The following is a 20000-nucleotide window of genomic DNA, read 5'->3' as shown; positions in this document are numbered from 1 at the left end:
TATGTAATAAACTACAACATGTTGTCTATGTAATAAACTACAACATGTTGTCTATGTAATAAACTACAACATGTTGTCTATGTAATAAACTACAACATGTTGTCTATGTAATAAACTACAACATGTTGTCTATGTAATAAACTACAACATGTTGTCTATGTAATAAACTACAACATGTTGTCTATGTAATAAACTACAACATGTTGTCTATGTAATAAACTACAACATGTTGTCTATGTAATAAACTACAACATGTTGTCTATGTAATAAACTACAACATGTTGTCTATAAAACTACAACATAAAAACTACAACATGTTGTCTATGTAATAAACTACAACAACTACAACATGTTGTCTATGTAATAAACTACAACATGTTGTTGTCTATGTAATAAACTACAACATGTTGTCTATGTAATAAACTACAACATGTTGTCTATGTAATAAACTACAACATGTTGTCTATGTAATAAACTACAACATGTTGTCTATGTAATAAACTACAACATGTTGTCTATGTAATAAACTACAACATGTTGTCTATGTAATAAACTACAACATGTTGTCTATGTAATAAACTACAACATGTTGTCTTCATGTTGTCTATGTAATAAACTACAACATGTTGCTTCTGTAATAAACTACAACATGTTGTCTATGTAATAAACTACAACATGTTGTCTATGTAATAAACTACAACATGTTGTCTATGTAATAAACTACAACATGTTTCTACAACATGTTGTCTATGTAATAAACTACAACATGTTGTCTATGTAATAAACTACAACATGTTGTCATGGCTGTATGACACTGACAGTTGTAGTAGTTTTAAGAAATACGATGGTTCGTAGTTCTTGCGGTGTGTACACAATAAATATGAGTTTTATTAGAACTATGAAAAGTTCCTCCAGTCTGAAAACACCACTGAACTTAACTATTCATTCCAGTCCAAGGTTTTAGTTTAGAGCTCATCCAACTGTGAGGCTGCAGCTTTCTTCTTCACGTTCATTTAGTGTGAAATTCCCAGGTTTTATTTTTGTACTTTCTTTCATTGAACTCCATGGACACTTAACAAAGAAACCATGAACAGTAGAGTAACAGTCTATAGTGTAAAGACTGGGAGTGGACAGGGAGTGTGTCTTTGTACCTGAAGAAATCCTGTCATCAGTGATGAGAGTGACCTGGTTTGTTACAGCCAGTCAAACGGACTAGAGAGAAAACAGTGAATTCTCTCTTTACTAGCAGCATGTTGAGTTTATCTCCATTTAAATCCATTTTTAAATTGTTTTCTGTTTAGCAAAGTGACACATTTAGTTGTCCTGCCAATTCAGTTGGAGACACAAGCTCATTAACACTTTGACAGATTTCCATTCTTCTTTCAGAACAATAGGAATAACCTATTTACTAACGTATTCATTATGGTTTGATTGGAGGAAGAGGAAGAGTGACAGGATGTTTATGGGTCAAACATATCAGATGTAACCGTGAGATGTTTTAGGGATCGCAGAGGAGAGAGATTGGTAAACTGGAATGGATCGGCTGAATGCGGAAATCAATGGAATTGTGCAAAAGCATGATTGTGTGTGTGTGTGTGTGTGTGTGTGTGTGTGTGTGTGTGTGTGTGTGTGTGTGTGTGTGTGTGTGTGTGTGTGTGTGTGTGTGTGTGTGTGTGTGTGTGTGTGTTAGCATGTGATCATGCATTCCTTTGTCTAGCAGCATCAGTAGCCTGCAGAGGGCCTGTTGCTATTCAGATAACACCTCAGTGCCGATCTCGTCTGTTTCATGATTCATGCATCTTTCATCTCTTCTTTTTCTGTACTCGTCCTTTAACTCTTCATTTTGAGTTCTTGTGCTGCAGTATCTGGTCCCATTACAGTCCCTGCTAAGACGATATCTGGTACCATAACAGTCCCTGCTAAGACGATATCTGGTACCATTACAGTCCCTACTCAGACGATATCTGGTACCATAACAGTCCCTACTCAGACGATATCTGGTACCATAACAGTCCCTACTCAGACGATATCTGGTCCCATAACAGTCCCTACTCAGACGATATCTGGTCCCATAACAGTCCCTACTCAGACGATATCTGGTATATCCCTGGACGATATCTGGTACCATAACAGTCCCTACTCAGACGATATCTGGTACCATAACAGTCCCTACTCAGACGATATCTGGTACCATAACAGTCCCTACTCAGACGATATCTGGTACCATAACAGTCCCTGCTAAGACGATATCTGGTCCCATAACAGTCCCTACTCAGACGATATCTGGTACCATAACAGTCCGTGCTCAGAGGGAAACACTGTTCATGGTCCCAGGAGCTCCGGAGTTCACAGAGTTAAATCTGGCTGACTGGTCAAACACAAGTCCAGAAGCTGCTGAGACCTTTAGACAGGATCTAGTCCAACTCTGACAAATATATTTGTGGCCAGTATTAATATACAAATTAAAATATATTGTTATGTTCATTTCTGATTAGAGATAAAGTAAAGTGACTGAATATAAAAGAGAAAGTGAGGGAGTTCTTACACTTAGTTCCTGGACCTCCAACATTCAAAATGAAAATGTTTCTCTGTCTTCCAGCAGCTCATGTGAACAAGCAAGACATTGTCACACGTCACAGCACTGAGCTTCTAGATGTTACGCTCTTCTTATCTCTCTAGTGTCGGTGACGGCGTCTCAACATACGGTTGTTACACACATAGAGGCTTTTCAAAAGAAACTTCCTTCTTCACAGGAAGTTTAGGCTGAGGGAACAGGACCACTAGTTATGTTTAGGAAAAGAGGGGATTGATGTTAACGTGACTAAAGACACTAACGCCTGACGTGACTAGAGTCCTGTTGTGTTTGACCCGTCCAGTGTGGACTGTCTCACTGGTTAAACTGTGTCTGTCACCATACACACTGCATTAGTTAGACGGCGGGGAGCTCTGACCACGCTGCTTACTTTAGTCGTTTATCCATCCATCCATCTTCCGTAACCGCTTATCCAGTTAAGGGTTGCGGGGGTGCTGGAGCCGATCCCAGCTGTCAATGGGTGAAGGCAGGGTTCACCTGGACAGGGTTCACCTGGACAGGGTTCACCTGGACAGGGTTCACCTGGACAGGTCTCCAGTCTGTCACAGGGCTGACATATAGAGACAGACAACCACTCACACTCACATCCACACCTACGGGATATTTAGAGTCTTCAATGCACCTAAGCTGCATGTCTTTGGACTGTGGGAGGAAGCCGGAGAACCCGGAGAGAACCCACGCTGACACGGGGAGAACATGCAAACTCCACACAGAAGGTTGTCTGGCCCGGGAATTGAACCCCGGCCCCTCTTGCTGTGAGGCGACAGTGCTAACCACTACACCACCATGCAGCCCCTTTAGCCGTTTATAATTACTATTTAATCCAACATAAAGTGAAATCTTTTTTTACATCAGTTTAAGCCAGCAATGGAAAAACACACATACTGTAAATAACATTAAAACACTGCCTTGCTGACTTCAGCCTGCTTGTTAGAACCTTTTAAATACATTTTTCCACAGCATGCATCTTTAAGGCAGAATACAGCTAATGTTTGGGAGCAGATACCCAGCAGTAAAGGCCCTGCATTAGATTTCTGCCTCATACAGCCATATATATATATATATATATATATATATATACATACATACATACATACATACATACATACATACATACATACATACATATATATGTTCATTTGCTGGTCTGTCTCCATATCCTCATGCATGTGCTTTTTCTTTGATATCTATTTAGTTTATTTTTCTTTGAGCTATTAATCCCAGTTGACCTGCATATGAAAGCAGCATGAAAACTTCAAATCAAATCAAATCACAAAAGACGTCTGCAGGGTCAGACTTTTAGATTTTAAAGATGAAAGGAAATAGAGGTGAAACAAGTTGAAATAACATGTTTTTCCACCAATTTGCACTTCCAGAGATGATGCCACCTTTTCTCAATGACTTAGTGGAGGTGTAAGCATCACACAGAAAGCAGCCAGTGTTTATGGAGCTTTAGAAGCATGAATTATTCATCTTCCTATGAAGAGAGTATCTTCTGGTGCTGCTTGTTAGAGGCCTCGGGGCCACCTGGCTGTCGAAACATTGAATCCCCATTAAGACTTCAGCATTGGTTGGCGTTTTTCACTTGGACATGACATTATTAGCAACATCCCCTGGCTTTCTTTGGGAAATGAAGTCCATTTGGAACATGTGTAACGGCCTTCTAAAAGATTAATTGGACAGTTGTGCGTGCTCCTTTCCCGACAAAGTTTTTTGTCATGGAATAATTTATGGGCTTTGAAAGGCATGTAAAACACTTTGAATTTAAAAGAACACTGTTCTTGGTCCTGGACGTCTGGCTCAAGTGTGTGCAATGAAATATAAATGACCTGGATGATAAAGTCAACCTCCCACTGTCTGAATCTATTGGTCTGCACTGCTTCCATCAGCGGGTTTGATCTGTCCCAGTCTCTCATCAAAGACTCTTCACTTCCTCTCAGTATCAGCGTTCCTTCCATCCTTCTTTGTGTCTCCTCTCTGATACTTTCGGTATTTCCTTCCTTCCTCCTATCCTCTTCCTCACACCATGATGATTTGCTGCATGTCTTGTTTAGCTTTGACAGGTGCTCCATGACTCCATGGGACCTGAATGGGATCTTTAAGCCTGACTGACGTCTGTAAGCTACTGCTTCAATCCGTTCCTCCTCCTCTTCTTCTTCATCGTTGTTCCTTCTCCTCCTTCTCATACATCCACTGTGGTGGTGTTTGCCCTTTAATTGAACTTTATATGTATATTATGCCCTGTTAGCCTGGTTAGCATCTGATTAGCATATCTATTTGACCCCCGGGTCAACCAATGCTGCCTTTTTATATTTTTCACACCTCGTTTCTTCCTCCTCTCTTTTCCTTTTACCATCATCTTCCTCTTCCTCCCTCTAGCTTTCTTAGATTTTTATCCTCTTGGTGTTTGGGATAATCTCTGTTAGTCTTTGATTAGCATTGCCAACTGACCCCATGGCCTTTCTGCCTCCCCGTCCTCTTTAGCTCACTAGAGAGGGATGTCATTTTGTATGCAGAATAAGGAATCTGCCAGTTCCTCTCCCTTTATTACTATGTGTGCATGGACCTTTATGTTCCTCCTGACTATGTGGCTTTTAAAGCTCGTATGTGGTTTTATACACACAGATAGCGGCAGTGGTGTTGCATGCAGGGCCTGAGAAGAGATTCACTGTTGCTGCTTGAATGCATACTGTGTCTGGTCCTTCCTCCCTGCCCGAGACAAAGTCCTGTTTCTCTGGGACATGTGAGCATGGATATGCTTTGATATTGAGAACTGGATGCTGTGTCCCATAAAGATGAAATTCATGCTTTGATATTGAGAACTGGTTTTTTTTCTTCTTTTTTCCCTTCCTCCTGGTTTACTTCGTCTTTTCCCGGCCTTTTTGGTTCAAACCAGATCTAAAACTTGAACACTAGATGAAGACGACAATAACATGACTAAAGATTTGTTAGATAGAAAGTGACCTAAAAAAGCTCAGAATACAATGGCTAATAAATTGTACCTTGGACTAAAGTGTACTATGTGCTGACCACGTCAACGTCCACACCATGAAGAATACAAATGTCATTTTTAAATAAAGAAGAAACGTCTCCCGAGTACTGAACTTCTACTACTTTCAAGCTATTCAGTTTGCCCCTGAACTCTTTACATAGTCCTCGCTATGAGAAGTGTTGCTTTTACATCAAACATTAAAGTAATGCAGTTCAAAAGTCTTTCAGTTAGTAAGTTGCAGCGAGACAGAGGAAGGACATGCATGCTGAACGAGCTGATGGCTGCAGTTATTTCTGCTCTTCTCTGATTCCATAACTGTCTAAGCTTTCTGCTATTCGGTGTCATGGCTGTGGCTCTTCCTCTCCCTTGATTAAAAAAGCGACCTTGTCGAGTGTTAAATAGACACTTTGAAACACATTAAATCTCTTTGTAACATTAACACGTAGTAAAAGTCGGCATCCTTTCCTTTCAAAATAACGGCACATTTCAAGAGGATCAAACATGAATGAGCTGTTTCAGGTCCACACCAGCATCAAGTGATCCTCCTGTTGTGTCGATTAGTTTTTTTCCACATTAAAGAAAAGTCCTTCAACTTTGATTATTATTTCTCAGCAAGAAAGAAACTGTCTCACTCATAAGAAATGAAATGTGAGTCCTATTAAAAGAAAAGCTATCAGCTGTGTGTGAGCGACAGGATGAGAGGATGAGAGGATGAGAGGATGAGAGGATGAATGAAGTGATACAGAGAATCAGAGAACGTAGAGGAAAGCAGGTGATGGAGGCCAGTGTGCAAGTTAACAAGCACACAAGGCGGCCAAACCTTCTTCAGGGTTTAGATCTTTAGTGTGGGCTCCTCTTTTGATTTTGCCTTCGAGGGTTGGAGAGGATCAGGTACATCTCCACATTTAATACATTATCCTATTGCCTTCAGAAATAAATGCATGACCCCTAACCCTAACCCTGTGTAACCAGATAAATGCTGCTCTCTTAGAGGATTGACATTAAAACTATGTTTTAAATTCTGATTAATGTTCCTTATCAAACGTTCAACTGGTTTCAACTTAAGAGACATTACCTCTACCATCCATAAATGAGATTCATGTTCATATTCATTTCTACCTACATATATTCTATGAGGACACTTTAAACAAAAAGACAGAGTTAGTTGTTGATTATTAATATTGCCAAAATAAAGTTGGTTCAGATAGAAGCTCCCGACGGTGGTGTCTCTGGTTTAAGAGAACCACAGTTTTTATATTGATGATTTATCGTTATAATTATTATTATTATTATTACCTCAGTGTCCTGATGTGGTGCTCATTAAATACCTGCGTTTGAAGGTGAGGACGACGCCGAGGAGGATGATGATGAACATGAGGACGCCTGCGATCACTCCGGCCATTTTCACCGTGCTGTCCACCTGCTTCTCCGGCTCCATCGCATCCGAGTCCTGTGTGGACGCTCCTACACACACACACACACACACACACACACACACACACACACACACACACACACACACACACACACACACACACACACACACACACACACACACACATTTACAAAGTCACATCGGTGGGCAACCACATACATATAGCACAGAGCCGCACAGAACGGACCACACACAAACACACACACAGAGAAACACACACAGAAACATGCAGAAGACGTGGATAAACACTAACTCAAACATAAAGTGTGTTCCTCAAACAAACACAAACTGGACAAACATGATCCCAAGGTGAAGATACTCTCCTAATCCAAATGCAAAGAGTTAAACATCATGCAGGGGATGGAAACACTCAATAAATACATCATGTTTGTTTTGTGCCAAATCATTTTGGAACAAAATGGTTAAACTCATTTGAAGGGAACACTGGTTTCCATCGGGACACGGTCTCCTGGGTGAAAGTCTATGTTTGTTTGACCCGTCCACCTCCACCTTCACCCAGACTAAGCAGACCGTCGTACACACATCGCTGTGGGCGTCCAGTCATAACCTGGGTGGCTTTGGTTTAAAGCCCGGTGCGGAGCGAGCTGACTGAGAACAGGTTGATATTTGATGTTATAATGTTTTACTTATAGCGTATAGCTTTTTTGGTGAGAACATGAAAATGCAACTCTAATTCCTGTTTTTGTACAGAACGCTTGCCTTCTTTATATTAGAGCATAGGTCATCTGTATTTCCTACAAATGGACAGAGTGATGACTGAACTTTACCCTCCGTCCATCAGTTGAACAGAGACTGAAAATAAAAACTGCTGTTTGCTGACCATGGTTTCTCTTCTCTCATTACTTATTCTTATTAGTTTTGATTTCACTCTTTTTTTTGCTGCATTGTCTAGCACATGGATGTCTGTTATGGGTTAATAGGATGGGCCCTACAGAAGAGCATGCTGTAGATCAATGCCTGGATGGAGAACTTTAACAACACTAAAGGGAGCCGGAGATAACAGTTATTCATTTAGAGTTATACAGTGCATGAATGAAACGAATGCAACCTGTGACTTTAGCAACAGTTATCAACAAAATCTGCCCTCTGACACCTTCTTTTAAAGCAGCTAATATTTGCAGATGACATTTTGCAGTTACCACTGAAAGAGTGTAAAGTGTTCCTACGACACAAGCTCTGATCCAAGTGACACTTTCAACTCTGGATTGGACAGAAACAAAAAGCTGCTGCCCTCCGGGGAGGATGAATGAAAGCAAGGTCGCATAACGCAGAGATACAAACAGACATACCATCAAATAATGAATAGAAATAAATACATTTAAAAAGGCACAAAAAGAAAGAGGTACGAGAGCCAGATGGCTGAGATGAGATGAACTGTGAGGAGATAAACAGAAGAACGAGTGGTAGAGGGAGAATAAAATAAAATAAAAACCCTGACATGACATGAGAATAAAGATAATAAAGACTGGAAAGGAACCCTGCACATAAATGCACCTGTTCTCTCTCAGACATGCAGCAAGCAGCCTCTTGTTATAACCTTGATAGACAAAGACAGACGATTAATAGAGTAATACTGATGCGTGGGAGTTCGCTTTAATCCCCTGTCTCTCTCATCTTCGCCCCCTCTGCAATAACAACACAAGGTTGGCAGAGGAATCCACCGAGCTAACGGCTTAAGCAGCTAACCTTGGCACGCTGGGTAATATCTGCCGCAGCCCTCAATGTGGTGACGAGATGTTCCTTTAAAAACCCTGAACGCCTTCAATGACAACTATTCAGCGTCTTTGTAACAGCATCACGGACAGCATCCCCATCTGGAAGCTGTACCATCTCTGAAATAATATAGAGGATAAAATCCATCTGTCACTCTGCATCCTACGCTTGAATGCAGAAGATACGCAGCTTTTCTCTGTTTCCAATGGGAATGAGACATCAAATAGAAATGGGAATGGTGGAGTGAAGTATTAAGTGCTTTTTTGATAGTGCTGGATCTTTAGTGGAAAAACAGGATATTCATTTGATCCTGAATGTCTTCTGTCTACTTTAAAGAGTAAATGACCCGATACCTGGTCCACCACTGCGTCTCATCCAGAATCCGTAGCTTTACCTACAAAAAATATTGCACACTAAATTCATGTTCTCCCCTTAATCAATAAAGTATAATCATTATAATCTACTGAAATATTCAGCTTCAGTCCATTTTTGTTGGTATTCAGCTTCTTAAAAACGATATTTTCATTGCGTTCAAAAAACGGTTTACTCTTACGCCCAACAGACACAAACGGAGGCCACTGTATTAATGAGGCAGTCCGGCAGCAATCTAACAGCACCATAAATCACATTTACAAACTGTGAGAACAAAACATCTATTCAAAGCTTTATTTAAAAAAAAGAAAACCTCAATAGAAGCTGTGAATGTAAAGAGCCGGCCTTCAGTACGGCCCTGGTGGATTAATAACATGCTGTGGGACATTTTCAGCATCAGCTGCTGCTAAAACATTGAATATTTAGAATGTGTTTTTCTCCACACTCATTTACTCTCTGCCAGCCTGTGGCCCTGTAATCAGCAGAGGTGTAGAGAAGGTCCAACACATCAGAGCTTCATGAGAGCCTCGGTCCATCGTCCAGGACCCCAGAGGACACGTTTCTCTGCCGTCTCTGCCTTGATAATTACCCCACAGGTGTATTAACCCCCCCTCCACTAAGTGATCCACACTACCACCTGACACATTACGGTGTGACCCCATTGGTTCACACTTCACCGGCCCGCGTGCTGATTGGGTTCATGATGTTACAGTAAAGAACCCATCTGGCGACGGGTTGAGCTCCATTTAACACTTCAGCTCAGCCAATCAGGCCGACTGTAACAGGGTTCTGATTGGTGCAGACGAGAAGTGATGTAATGGGACTGCGTCCATGACAAGAGGGTGAAAGTTGAGATGGAGCAGATGGTCAAAGTGAAATAGGATTGAATGCGATGGTGCAAACACAATCTGGAGGACACGTGGCCTCGTTGATTATAGTGTCGCCTCTGTCAGCTCATATATGTAGAATGAATGGATCCACATGGCTGCCTTGCCACTGGAACCACAAGGTGTTGTGGGCACATATGGGGTCCATAAAAGAGGCAGAAGGAGCAGCAGAGGCCTCATACCTAAACATCATGTCTACAAGGTGAAGGTCTTCTCTCACTGGATTCGTTGGTCTAACAGCTCACAAAGGTCTCAGGAGCTTCACGCTACCTTCAGGTAGGATTCCAGAAGCTAAGCACACAGAGTTGTCACCATAGAGCAGAATGACAGGACTTAGAATGAGCATTCTTATTGTAATGTCTAAGTTAAATACAAATCTAAATCCCCTTACATGCTGTCTTCAGTTATATTCCTCACCACGTGGAGTAAAGAATGAGGACGATGAACAATCAACTCCTTTCACTTTAATTCCCTCTTCAATGTACTTTGAGACAAACATGAGAGATCATCGGAGAACTACAGCATGTTGGGAAATGTTGACTTCATTCTGGTTCATTTCTTTTCCCTCAGCAGTAACCGTGGTGTCATGGAGCTTCTGGTCTATTTCATAAAACATATATGTTCCTGTTATTAATCTCTGTTTAGAAGGTATGTTTGTGAACAGCTATTGCTTTACATTAATCCTAAACATTGAAGTATTGCGTTTAACATATGAATTTGATCCTTCTGTGTGATGAATGAGGAAGAGGAGAAGGATGGAAGCTTTGAAGAGTGTGTAAGTGTGCACTTGTGTAATATCCTTTTCATTTATACATTTCTCTCCACTTCTTTTTTCCTCCATTACGCCAACTGGGAGGGCATGATACAATTATCAGGCAGGAATTATGGGTAAAACCAGAGATATTAAAAACATAATCTCATCCAGATGGAGAGAAGATTGATTCTCCAACTCACTGCAGCCTGAACAATATGAAATGCTGCTTCTGTGTGTGTGTGTGTGTGTGTGTGTGTGTGTGTGTGTGTGTGTGTGTGTGTGTGTGTGTGTGTGTGTGTGTGTGTGTGTGTGTGTGTGTGTGTGTGTCTACAAATGAACGTTCTCCTTTGTTCTGTTGTATTTTATCTCCACCAGGAGGATCATATGATCGGCCACTTGTATGAGTGTGTTTGTTTGTTGGTGAGTGATTGTGCTCCTCCGTGTCCGTCCGTGGCTGATCTCTCATTGTTCAGCTGTAGCTTCATGTTCAGAACTCTTGGTTTCATTCTGAATGTCTACTGACTCCTCACTCACTGCTCTACACTAGGAGCCACTAGGGGGCGCTAGTGACAACACAGCTGAGGGCATCTATGACCCCCATCTGCTCTGTGGCAGGAGACACAGTGGGGGGGGGGGGCAACGTAATTATTAGCACACACTGGGGGTTAGCAAACTGTGGGCTGTGTTTATATTGATGTATATGTTTACGTTTATATGTATAAGTAAATGCATATATACACAAATATACATATATGTATATTCGTGTATATGTATATATGTATAAATATATATGTATTTGTGTTGCGTGATTCCCAGGTCATGTACTGTGTGTGTGTGTGTGTGTGTGTGTGTGTGTGTGTGTGTGTGTGTGTGTGTGTGTGTGTGTGTGTGTGTGTGTGTGTGTGTGTGTGTGTGTGTGTGTGTTTAGTTTGTGCAGGTTTAGTTTTCAGCCATTGTTTGTCAGCAGCTGCGGATGCTTCCTCTGTGGATTAGCGTTAGCTTGGCTGAGTGTGTCTAACAGGATTACTAATCTGAACTATGCTGCTGCAGCACTCTGTCTGTGTGTGTGTGTGTGTGTGTGTGTGTGTGTGTGTGTGTGTGTGTGTGTGTGTGTGTGTGTGTGTGTGTGTGTGTGTGTGTGAGAGTGTGCGTGTTTAAATGTGCAGATGATGATGACGGATTAACATCATCTTTAGTCTCCATAACTTAGTAAATAATGAACAATGCTGATGGCTGCCTCTCTCCCTGTTAACTACACACACACACACACATACACACACACACACACACACACCAGTTTCCATTAATGTTGGCTTTAATGTTCAGGTCGGCAGGACCCGGTTCACTGAGTACTTTGGAGCTTTTAGGACTAAACCACTTAAACGTTTCCTCATCTGGTCTCTGAGAGAGAATCATCATTTATTGGCAATATGAAATACTTCCTGTGGTGCTGAGCTAAGCGTGTTACTGCGTGTTACTGCGTGTTACTGCGTGTTACTGCGTGTTACTGCGTGTTACTGCGTGTTACTGCGTGTTCCTGCGTGTTCCTGTGGTACTTTAGCTGTTTAAGCTTCACTTAAAGGTGATACCTTCTTCATTACTGAACTTTCTCTACTTGTGCTCTAAGCTCTCAGTCTGTTAGTGACCTTCTGTCTAAAAGGCCTCCAGCTCCACAGAGAACATAATAAATATAATATAAAATATATAATATGTAATATATAATATATCTGATGAATATAACTCAGCGTCACTCCGCTGGAGTTACCTGATCAATGAACAGGTGAATGGAACAACAGACAGGTTCTTTACCCCTGCTCTATCTGGATCTGCACCCTTATCTGAAAACATCCCATAATGCAATGCAACATGTCATATGGTGACCAAATCAATTATGGGGATTCACAAATACGATGTGTTCAAGTAGAACTTTGTCTCCCCTTGAAGAGAATTTGTTTCTGACAAGGGAACAAAGCCAAAGGCCATAGTGAATTGCATGATGGGACGCAGCTGCTGAACACCGACAAAGCATGAAGGTTGGAAGAACATTAGAACCTTGAGAGTGAAAAACCACCTGGAACCAAGACGGGGAACGTTGGACTAACTGTCTGAGGAAATATAGCTCAAATTCATAATCATGAAGTTATGATCAGAACTGAAGATTTATTCTGACAATCAGTAAATCATTTATGGAATCAAGACGTTTATTCATAAGACGAACCGTCTCTGAAGACATCTCTGGAATGAAGTCCAGCTTTTTGAACTTCTTAGTGAAATGTGTCTCTAGATTATGATACGTTAAGTTTTGTCTTGAATTTCACAATAACTGAGTGCTGAGTAGGCCGCCAGCAACTTCTCATTATTACTATCATTGTTGTGAGTCAGTCAGTCAGTCAGTCAGTCAGTCAGTCAGTCAGTCAGTCAGTCAGTCAGTCCTCCTCCGGCTCTGTTAATAGCTTACACTGTGAGAGCGAGGCAGCTACACCTGTCTGCATCCACAACACCACAACGGGAAGGACGACTCTGAATCTAAATCTCAGCTGAAATCTGAGATCTGTCTTTTCTCTTCTGACTCTCTTCACTTTCTGTCTCCATCAATATTCTTATTCATTTTCATCTCTGGAATGTGCTCTCTCTCTCTTTCTCTCTCTCTCTCTCTTTCTCTTTCTCAGTTCCTCAGTTTCTTCATCAGGAGTCAAACCCTGCGTTTAGCTTCAGCAACATTTCATCCATCGCTGACTGCTGAGCGGAGTGTTTGTTCTAACACTCCGACTGAATCTGAAGCAAATCAGAGACTAAACCGACTCAGAGAGCAGGAAGCACATGTTGATGACGATAGGGTGTGTGTGTGTGTGTGTGTGTGTGTGTGAGGTAGTGGAGGTCAATGGTAAAAATAAATACATTTTACTTTTGCAGTTCACTCTCATCACACACACACACACACACACACACACACACACACACACACACACACACACACACACACACACACACACAGAGATAGCAGGTTGCATCAGTATTGCACAGCACCAGAGTCAGTTACAGCATCAATAATAATGGACCTCAGGACTAATGGGAATAGCAGCTGACAGTGTATGGGGGGGGGGGGGGGGGGGGGTACTCCACTTATCAATACCTGCTCTCTGCTGCACTTTTGCTACAATGAGCAAAAAGGCATCACATGGAAAAAGTTTCCCTCCAGCCAATCAACAACATCCAAAAATTAGAATTTCCACCAACACAGTTGTAGTTTATTATAAGTGTCAGTTAGCATAAGAATCCTTGAGTTATGGCCAAAAAGGAGTTTGTGAGGTCACAGTGACCTTTGACCTCGGCTCACCCTTGAGTGTCAGTGGACACTTGGACGGATTGTGTTCGTAACATGGATGTGGACCAGAACAGAAGGGACTTTAACTGACAAGAAGAAGATCAGATTGGTTTCTAAAAGGAACTTAAAGGAGCAGCTTGAACTCAGCATTACTTAAACGTCTGTGTTCAATAGAAGCATTTGTTTTTATTACATAACAGCTGAAATCTATATTTATGAAGGACTGAAGCAGAAGAGATGAACCAAGTGGGACATCTGCCACCTGGCTGTGTTCATTCCACATCCATGAAGGAGTCCAGACAGGTTCTGGATATAACTTCTGTTTTGGGTTGAATGAAGCCCATTTCAAACTTGTGGATGTTAAGAAGAAGAAGAAGAAGAAGAAGAAGAAGAAGAAGAAGAAGAAGAAGAAGAAGAAGAAGAAGAAGAAGAAGAAGAAGAAGAAGAAGAGCTGTCAGGTTGCTGAGAGAGTCCTGGTTGTGAGTCCACAGTAGAAACAGGTTTCAGAAGACCTCTAGAGTCCGCTTCCTGCTGTCGATGGCTGCGCTGTAAAGTCCTGAATGACAAACACCGGTGTTTGTGTCTCACAGACAGATATTCAGTATTCAATACATAAAGCTGTGAAGGTGTTTTTCTTTATGCAACTACAACTAATTACTGAGTGCAGACCAATGCAATGCTTTCTTTATTTAACATGCATCAAGCATAATGTTTGTGTTCATTTCTGAAAGCAATAAGTGTTAAAAGGTTTCTGTACAATGTTCAGCATTGCAATTAAACGAGGTTTGAATGCACCCAGAGGTTTTCTGCTTTCTTCTGCACTGACGTAAGAATACAAAGTTTATATTTATTCATTTAGGATTTCACTAGCGTCTGCTGTTGAGCATGGAATGCATACTTCTTTGTGCCGGCATATTTCCCTCAGGACAATATGTGTTATTGTATTCATGTGAAGTCATATCCTGGACAAACCACTGTGACAGCAGTTTACCACTGATTCCCTATTGTGTCTCCATTGTTCAACATTCTGATTGTTGTTTTGCAGAATGACGTTCATATTCTGATTTCACGTGTCTGCATGACTGAATGAAATCCAGCTCAGTAAACATTGAAATAAATATTCAACTCCTGGATAATAAAGAACCGTACCACAGGAAAAGGTTCTACTATCATGTAGATCATGAGGTCATGCTGTAGCTAATAACTCCAGTAGTAGGAAATATTAGATTTGACATTACTTCAAAGCAGTTCTTCTCCAGGTGTTGCTGACATGCAGTGATCTGTGTGGACATGTATTCATTCACAGCCTTATAGTGCAGCATGATGCTGATGAAGGTCAAAAGGTTTGAAAACATTCTGAAGAGACATTTCATTATATTTTCTGTTAAATGTAAGGCCACTTCTTTTAAGTGAACATTATGGTAGAAATAGACTCACTAATTCTCCAGGCTGCTCTCATACAGCGTTCATGGCTATTCCTATTAAAAGAAATGCTGTGCTTCATATTTATCCCATAAAATCAATTCATATTTGTTCCCCTCAATTGAGAACAAGGAAGTACACATGGTGACAAACACTGCATATTGAGGAGGTAGATGGGTGTGTCAAACACTGGACTCTCATCCAGGAGACCTCTGTTAGTGTCCCGTCTGAAACCAGGAGTCCCAACGCTGATTATTGACTTATTAAGATATCAGATGGACGCTGCATGAGGAGACGCTGTATTCTCCCATTTACAGCGAGTCCATTGTTAGTTCTGAACGATTGAATGGCAGTAATGTTCACATGGAGAGCAGGACTTTCATTAAGGACTATGATGGTACGTGATGGTTTCAGGGTGAGCTCTGTGACTGAGGAGTGATTTGATCGATCATTGGAGGAAGTGATCGGTAGATTGAATGAGTTTCATTTGAAATCAATCCAGCAGGAAAACAAGGGGTTCTGAATGTGTGCTCTTCAGAACGAGGTCATGTCACACTCACACAGATAAGTGTTTCTGGGCTTTTGGTCTGTAACCACAATATCATATTAAACTGTGAATGAATCATTGGTACGTAATCACCTCCTTCTATCTTGGTGCCATGTTGGTTGGAAAAAGGGAAAAATGCCTTGACCCTAACCTCCAATGGCTGGTTTCAAAGTGCACTGTGTTATGAAGGACACCTTAGAGACCTTAGAGATCCATTATCCCTGAAGACGGGTTGAAGAGTAATGTGGATGGCCTTTCAGATTAAAACGTTTTATTCTTTATTTAAAGGGAATCATCATCATCCTCCATACGTTTCTGTTTCTGTCAAATCACTCACTCAATAATGATTAGCAGATATGTAATGGAACCATGCTACAGTTTATAGCTGATGTATCTTAACTGAAGTTGTCTTGTTACCAAACAGAAAACAACAAATATCCAAAGACAAATTCAGCTCCTTTCTTTTCTCATTGATATTTAGTATTTCCTTATCATAAGAAAGTCTATAGGTTACTGTCCGCATACTCAGGCTATTGACTGTGCAGCATGGTTTCATTGTGTGTGTGTGTGTGTGTGTGTGTGTGTGTGTGTGTGTGTGTGTGTGTGTGTGTGTGTGTGTGTGTGTGTGTGTGTGTGTGTGTGTGTGTGTGTGTGTGTGTGTGTGTGTGTGTGTGCAAACAGAGAAAGAAGAGGTTCAAACAACTCAGCCAGCAACACTCCAGGCAGAGCAGACATGCAACGGATGCAGTAAGATGGTGATGAGACAAAAGCATAGGAGTAAGAAACAGAAAAAGGTCCAGAAAAAAAGGGGGGGAGGGGGGCAAAAAGAAACGGTGCGTTGTGTTGATGGTTGTACTGTGATGAAAAAATTGAACATAGGGAAGAAAGTTTTCTGCCTATGAAGCAATAATCACCTTCGCTTGGGATGACTAGAATGTACGGCGTTGTTATTTGTCCCCTACCTATTACCACTAAGGCCAAGGGCCGCATGTCGCCGCCGGAAAGCAGGAGGAAGAGAGGGAAGAGAGAAAACAAACAACAACAAAAGAGAAAAGAAGAAAAGAGTCTAAGAAAAAAAGACGCTTTCTTTATCCATTTCATCACGGTTTACACTTTTTCATTGCACAATCTGTCTTAGAGGAGAGAAGTTGCAGTGGTGAGAAATAAAACTGTAACATTAAGATCAGTAGGACAGCTAGACCTCAGGATGTGGACTGGGATGTGGACTGGGATGTGACTGGACCTGTAGTCAGGATGTGGACTGGGATGTGGACTGGACAGTGACTGGACCTGACCTGGGATGTGGACTGGAGGATGTGGACTGGGATGTGGACTGGGATGTGACTGGACCTGTAGTCAGGATGTGGACTGGGATGTGGACTGGGATGTGACTGGACCTGGGATGTGACTGGGATGTGACTGTGTAGTCAGGATGTGGACTGGGATGTGGACTGGGATGTGACTGGACCTGTAGTCAGGATGTGGACTGGGATGTGGACTGGGATGTGACTGGACCTGTAGTCAGGATGTGGACTGGGATGTGGACTGGGATGTGACTGGACCTGTAGTCAGGATGTGGACTGGGATGTGGACTGGGATGTGACTGGACCTGTAGTCAGGATGTGGACTGGGACTGGACCTGTAGTGTGGACTGGGATGTGACTGGACCTGTAGTCAGGATGTGGACTGGGATGTGGACTGGGATGTGACTGGACCTGACTGGGATGTGGACTGGACCTGTAGTCAGGATGTGGACTGGGATGTGACTGGGATGTGGACTGGATGTGGACTGGGATGTGACTGGACCTGTACTGGGATGTGGACTGGGATGTGATGGGATGGACTGGGATGTGACTGGACCTGTAGTCAGGATGTGGACTGGGATGTGACTGGACTGGGATGTGACTGGACCTGGGTCATGGGATGGACTGGGATGTGACTGGACCTGGGATGTGGACTGGGATGTGGACTGGGATGTGGACTGGGATGTGGACTGGGATGTGACTGGACCTGTAGGATGGGATGTGACTGGGATGTGAGTGGACCTGTACTGGGATGTGGACTGGGATGTGGACTGGGATGTGACTGGACCTGGAGTCAGGATGTGGACTGGGATGTGGACTGGGATGTGGACTGGGATGTGGCTGGACCTGTAGTCAGGATGTGGACTGGGATGTGGACTGGGATGTGACTGGACCTGGAGTCAGGATGTGGACTGGGATGTGGACTGGGATGTGGACTGGGATGTGGACTGGGATGTGACTGGACCTGGAGTCAGGATGTGTTGCTGGCAGAATGGGAGTCAGTGGATGCAGATGTGGTGCTGGGGGTTAACTGCTGAGTCTGCCGGTGTGGCTGGACGGGTTAATAAAAATAAATGGAAGGGAACAGAAATGAAGAGATGGTTGAAAGAAAAAGAAAGAATGAAGTTTGTGGCGTGACCAAGTTTGGAGCAAAGACACAATCTGACCTCTGGGTTCTTAATCACCCAGAAACAAAACCAGATGATCAAGCTTTCCACGAATCACTTGCTCATCTGAGATCATAGGAAACATAGTCTATAGAAACTAGTGCAGATGGAGGCTTCCAGGTGGGTTACCTTGGCCCTCACTGTTACTCAACAGAACCAGGTAGCAGTGGAGATGTGGAGGCCTTGCATGGTGAGAAGGTGGTAACCTACCATCAGCCTTTAAAGAAAAGTTTGATCTAAAAGGTTAATAATGGTCATTTTTCAGAGGCAGAGTGCAGAATGGTCAAGATCAGTGCCAAAGAGCCAGGTTTAGGTTAACAGGTAAGACAACGCTCGTTAAAACTACAAAGAAGCAATGATGCATGAGAGAGTCAGAGCAAAAAGTGAGGAAATGGTTAATAAGACAGTTTCCTCCTGAATCTCCTCTATCATTATGTGTTTATTATCACTTTTATATAATGGTAACTACATGAAAGGAAACAATTCACTGCCTAATTCATAATACCCCACCGTGGTGTTTTGATTTTGTTGCATTACAACCTGGAATTAAAGTGAATGTTTATTTGGATTATATGTAATGGGCAAAATAGTAACAACTGGTTAAGTGAAATGAAGAAAAAAACTTCCTTAACATAAAGAAAGTTTTTATTTCATTTCACTTTCACACTTCTTTTAGGTCCATTACATAAAATCCCCACAAAACAATAAAATAAAACCCTGTTTGTAATGCAGCAAATAATACAAATACTAATATTAATACTTTTGCAAGGCTGTGATTTAATTTTCTAAAGATTTGTTTCACATCGGTTAGCCCTGTTTCAATGCCAGTTTTAATCTGCGCTGATTGAAATCTGAGGTAAAATGTTGACCAAGTCTTCAGGATCACATATCTTTCCTAATCTATTTCCTAATATCAACAGACAATAGTGACTGGTTCTTACCTGGTCAGCTATTGGCTGGGTGGGTTTAGGCTTCGGCACTTGATCTGGATAAGATGTGAAGATGTTTTTCCAGTTAACAGTCTGTCTTCTCCACCTATGACCGATGCTGAAATACTACACCTGGATTATTTGACTCTCTCTGTTTTCTCCACCTATGACCGATGATGTGATACTAAACCTGGATTATTTGACTCTCTCTGTTTTCTCCACCTATGACCGATGATGTGATACTAAACCTGGATTATTTGACTCTCTCTGTTTTCTCCACCTATGACCGATGATGACATACTAAACCTGGATTATTTGACTCTGTTTTCTCCACCTATGACCGATGATGACATACTAAACCTGGATTATTTGACTCTCTCTGTTTTCTCCATTTATGACCGATGATGTGATTCTAAACCTGGATTATTTGACTCTCTCTGTTTTCTCCACCTATGACCGATGATGACATACTAAACCTGGATTATCTGACTCTCTCTGTTTTCTCCACCTATGACCAATGATGACATACTAAACCTGGAT

General features: G+C 41.8%; 1 protein-coding gene across 1 annotated transcript in view; it reads right to left on the bottom strand.

The window, feature by feature from the left end:
- The window catches only part of ptprt (protein tyrosine phosphatase receptor type T), a 247747-nt gene that overhangs the window by 88783 nt on the left and 138964 nt on the right, over nt 1-20000 (bottom strand). Inside the window, exons 17-18 of the mRNA XM_054616090.1 lie at nt 16976-17032; nt 6914-7049 (exon numbers count right to left, since the gene is read on the bottom strand). Coding sequence (XP_054472065.1) covers nt 6914-7049; nt 16976-17032 — 193 coding nt within the window. The remainder of the gene's footprint in view (nt 1-6913; nt 7050-16975; nt 17033-20000) is intronic.

The sequence above is a fragment of the Anoplopoma fimbria genome, chromosome 17 (genome assembly GCF_027596085.1).
Source record: "Anoplopoma fimbria isolate UVic2021 breed Golden Eagle Sablefish chromosome 17, Afim_UVic_2022, whole genome shotgun sequence".
In the NCBI taxonomy this organism is placed as follows: Eukaryota; Metazoa; Chordata; class Actinopteri; order Perciformes; family Anoplopomatidae; genus Anoplopoma; species Anoplopoma fimbria.
The sequence above is the reverse complement of the archived record's forward strand: the minus strand, read 5'-3'. Positions and strand labels throughout refer to the sequence as shown.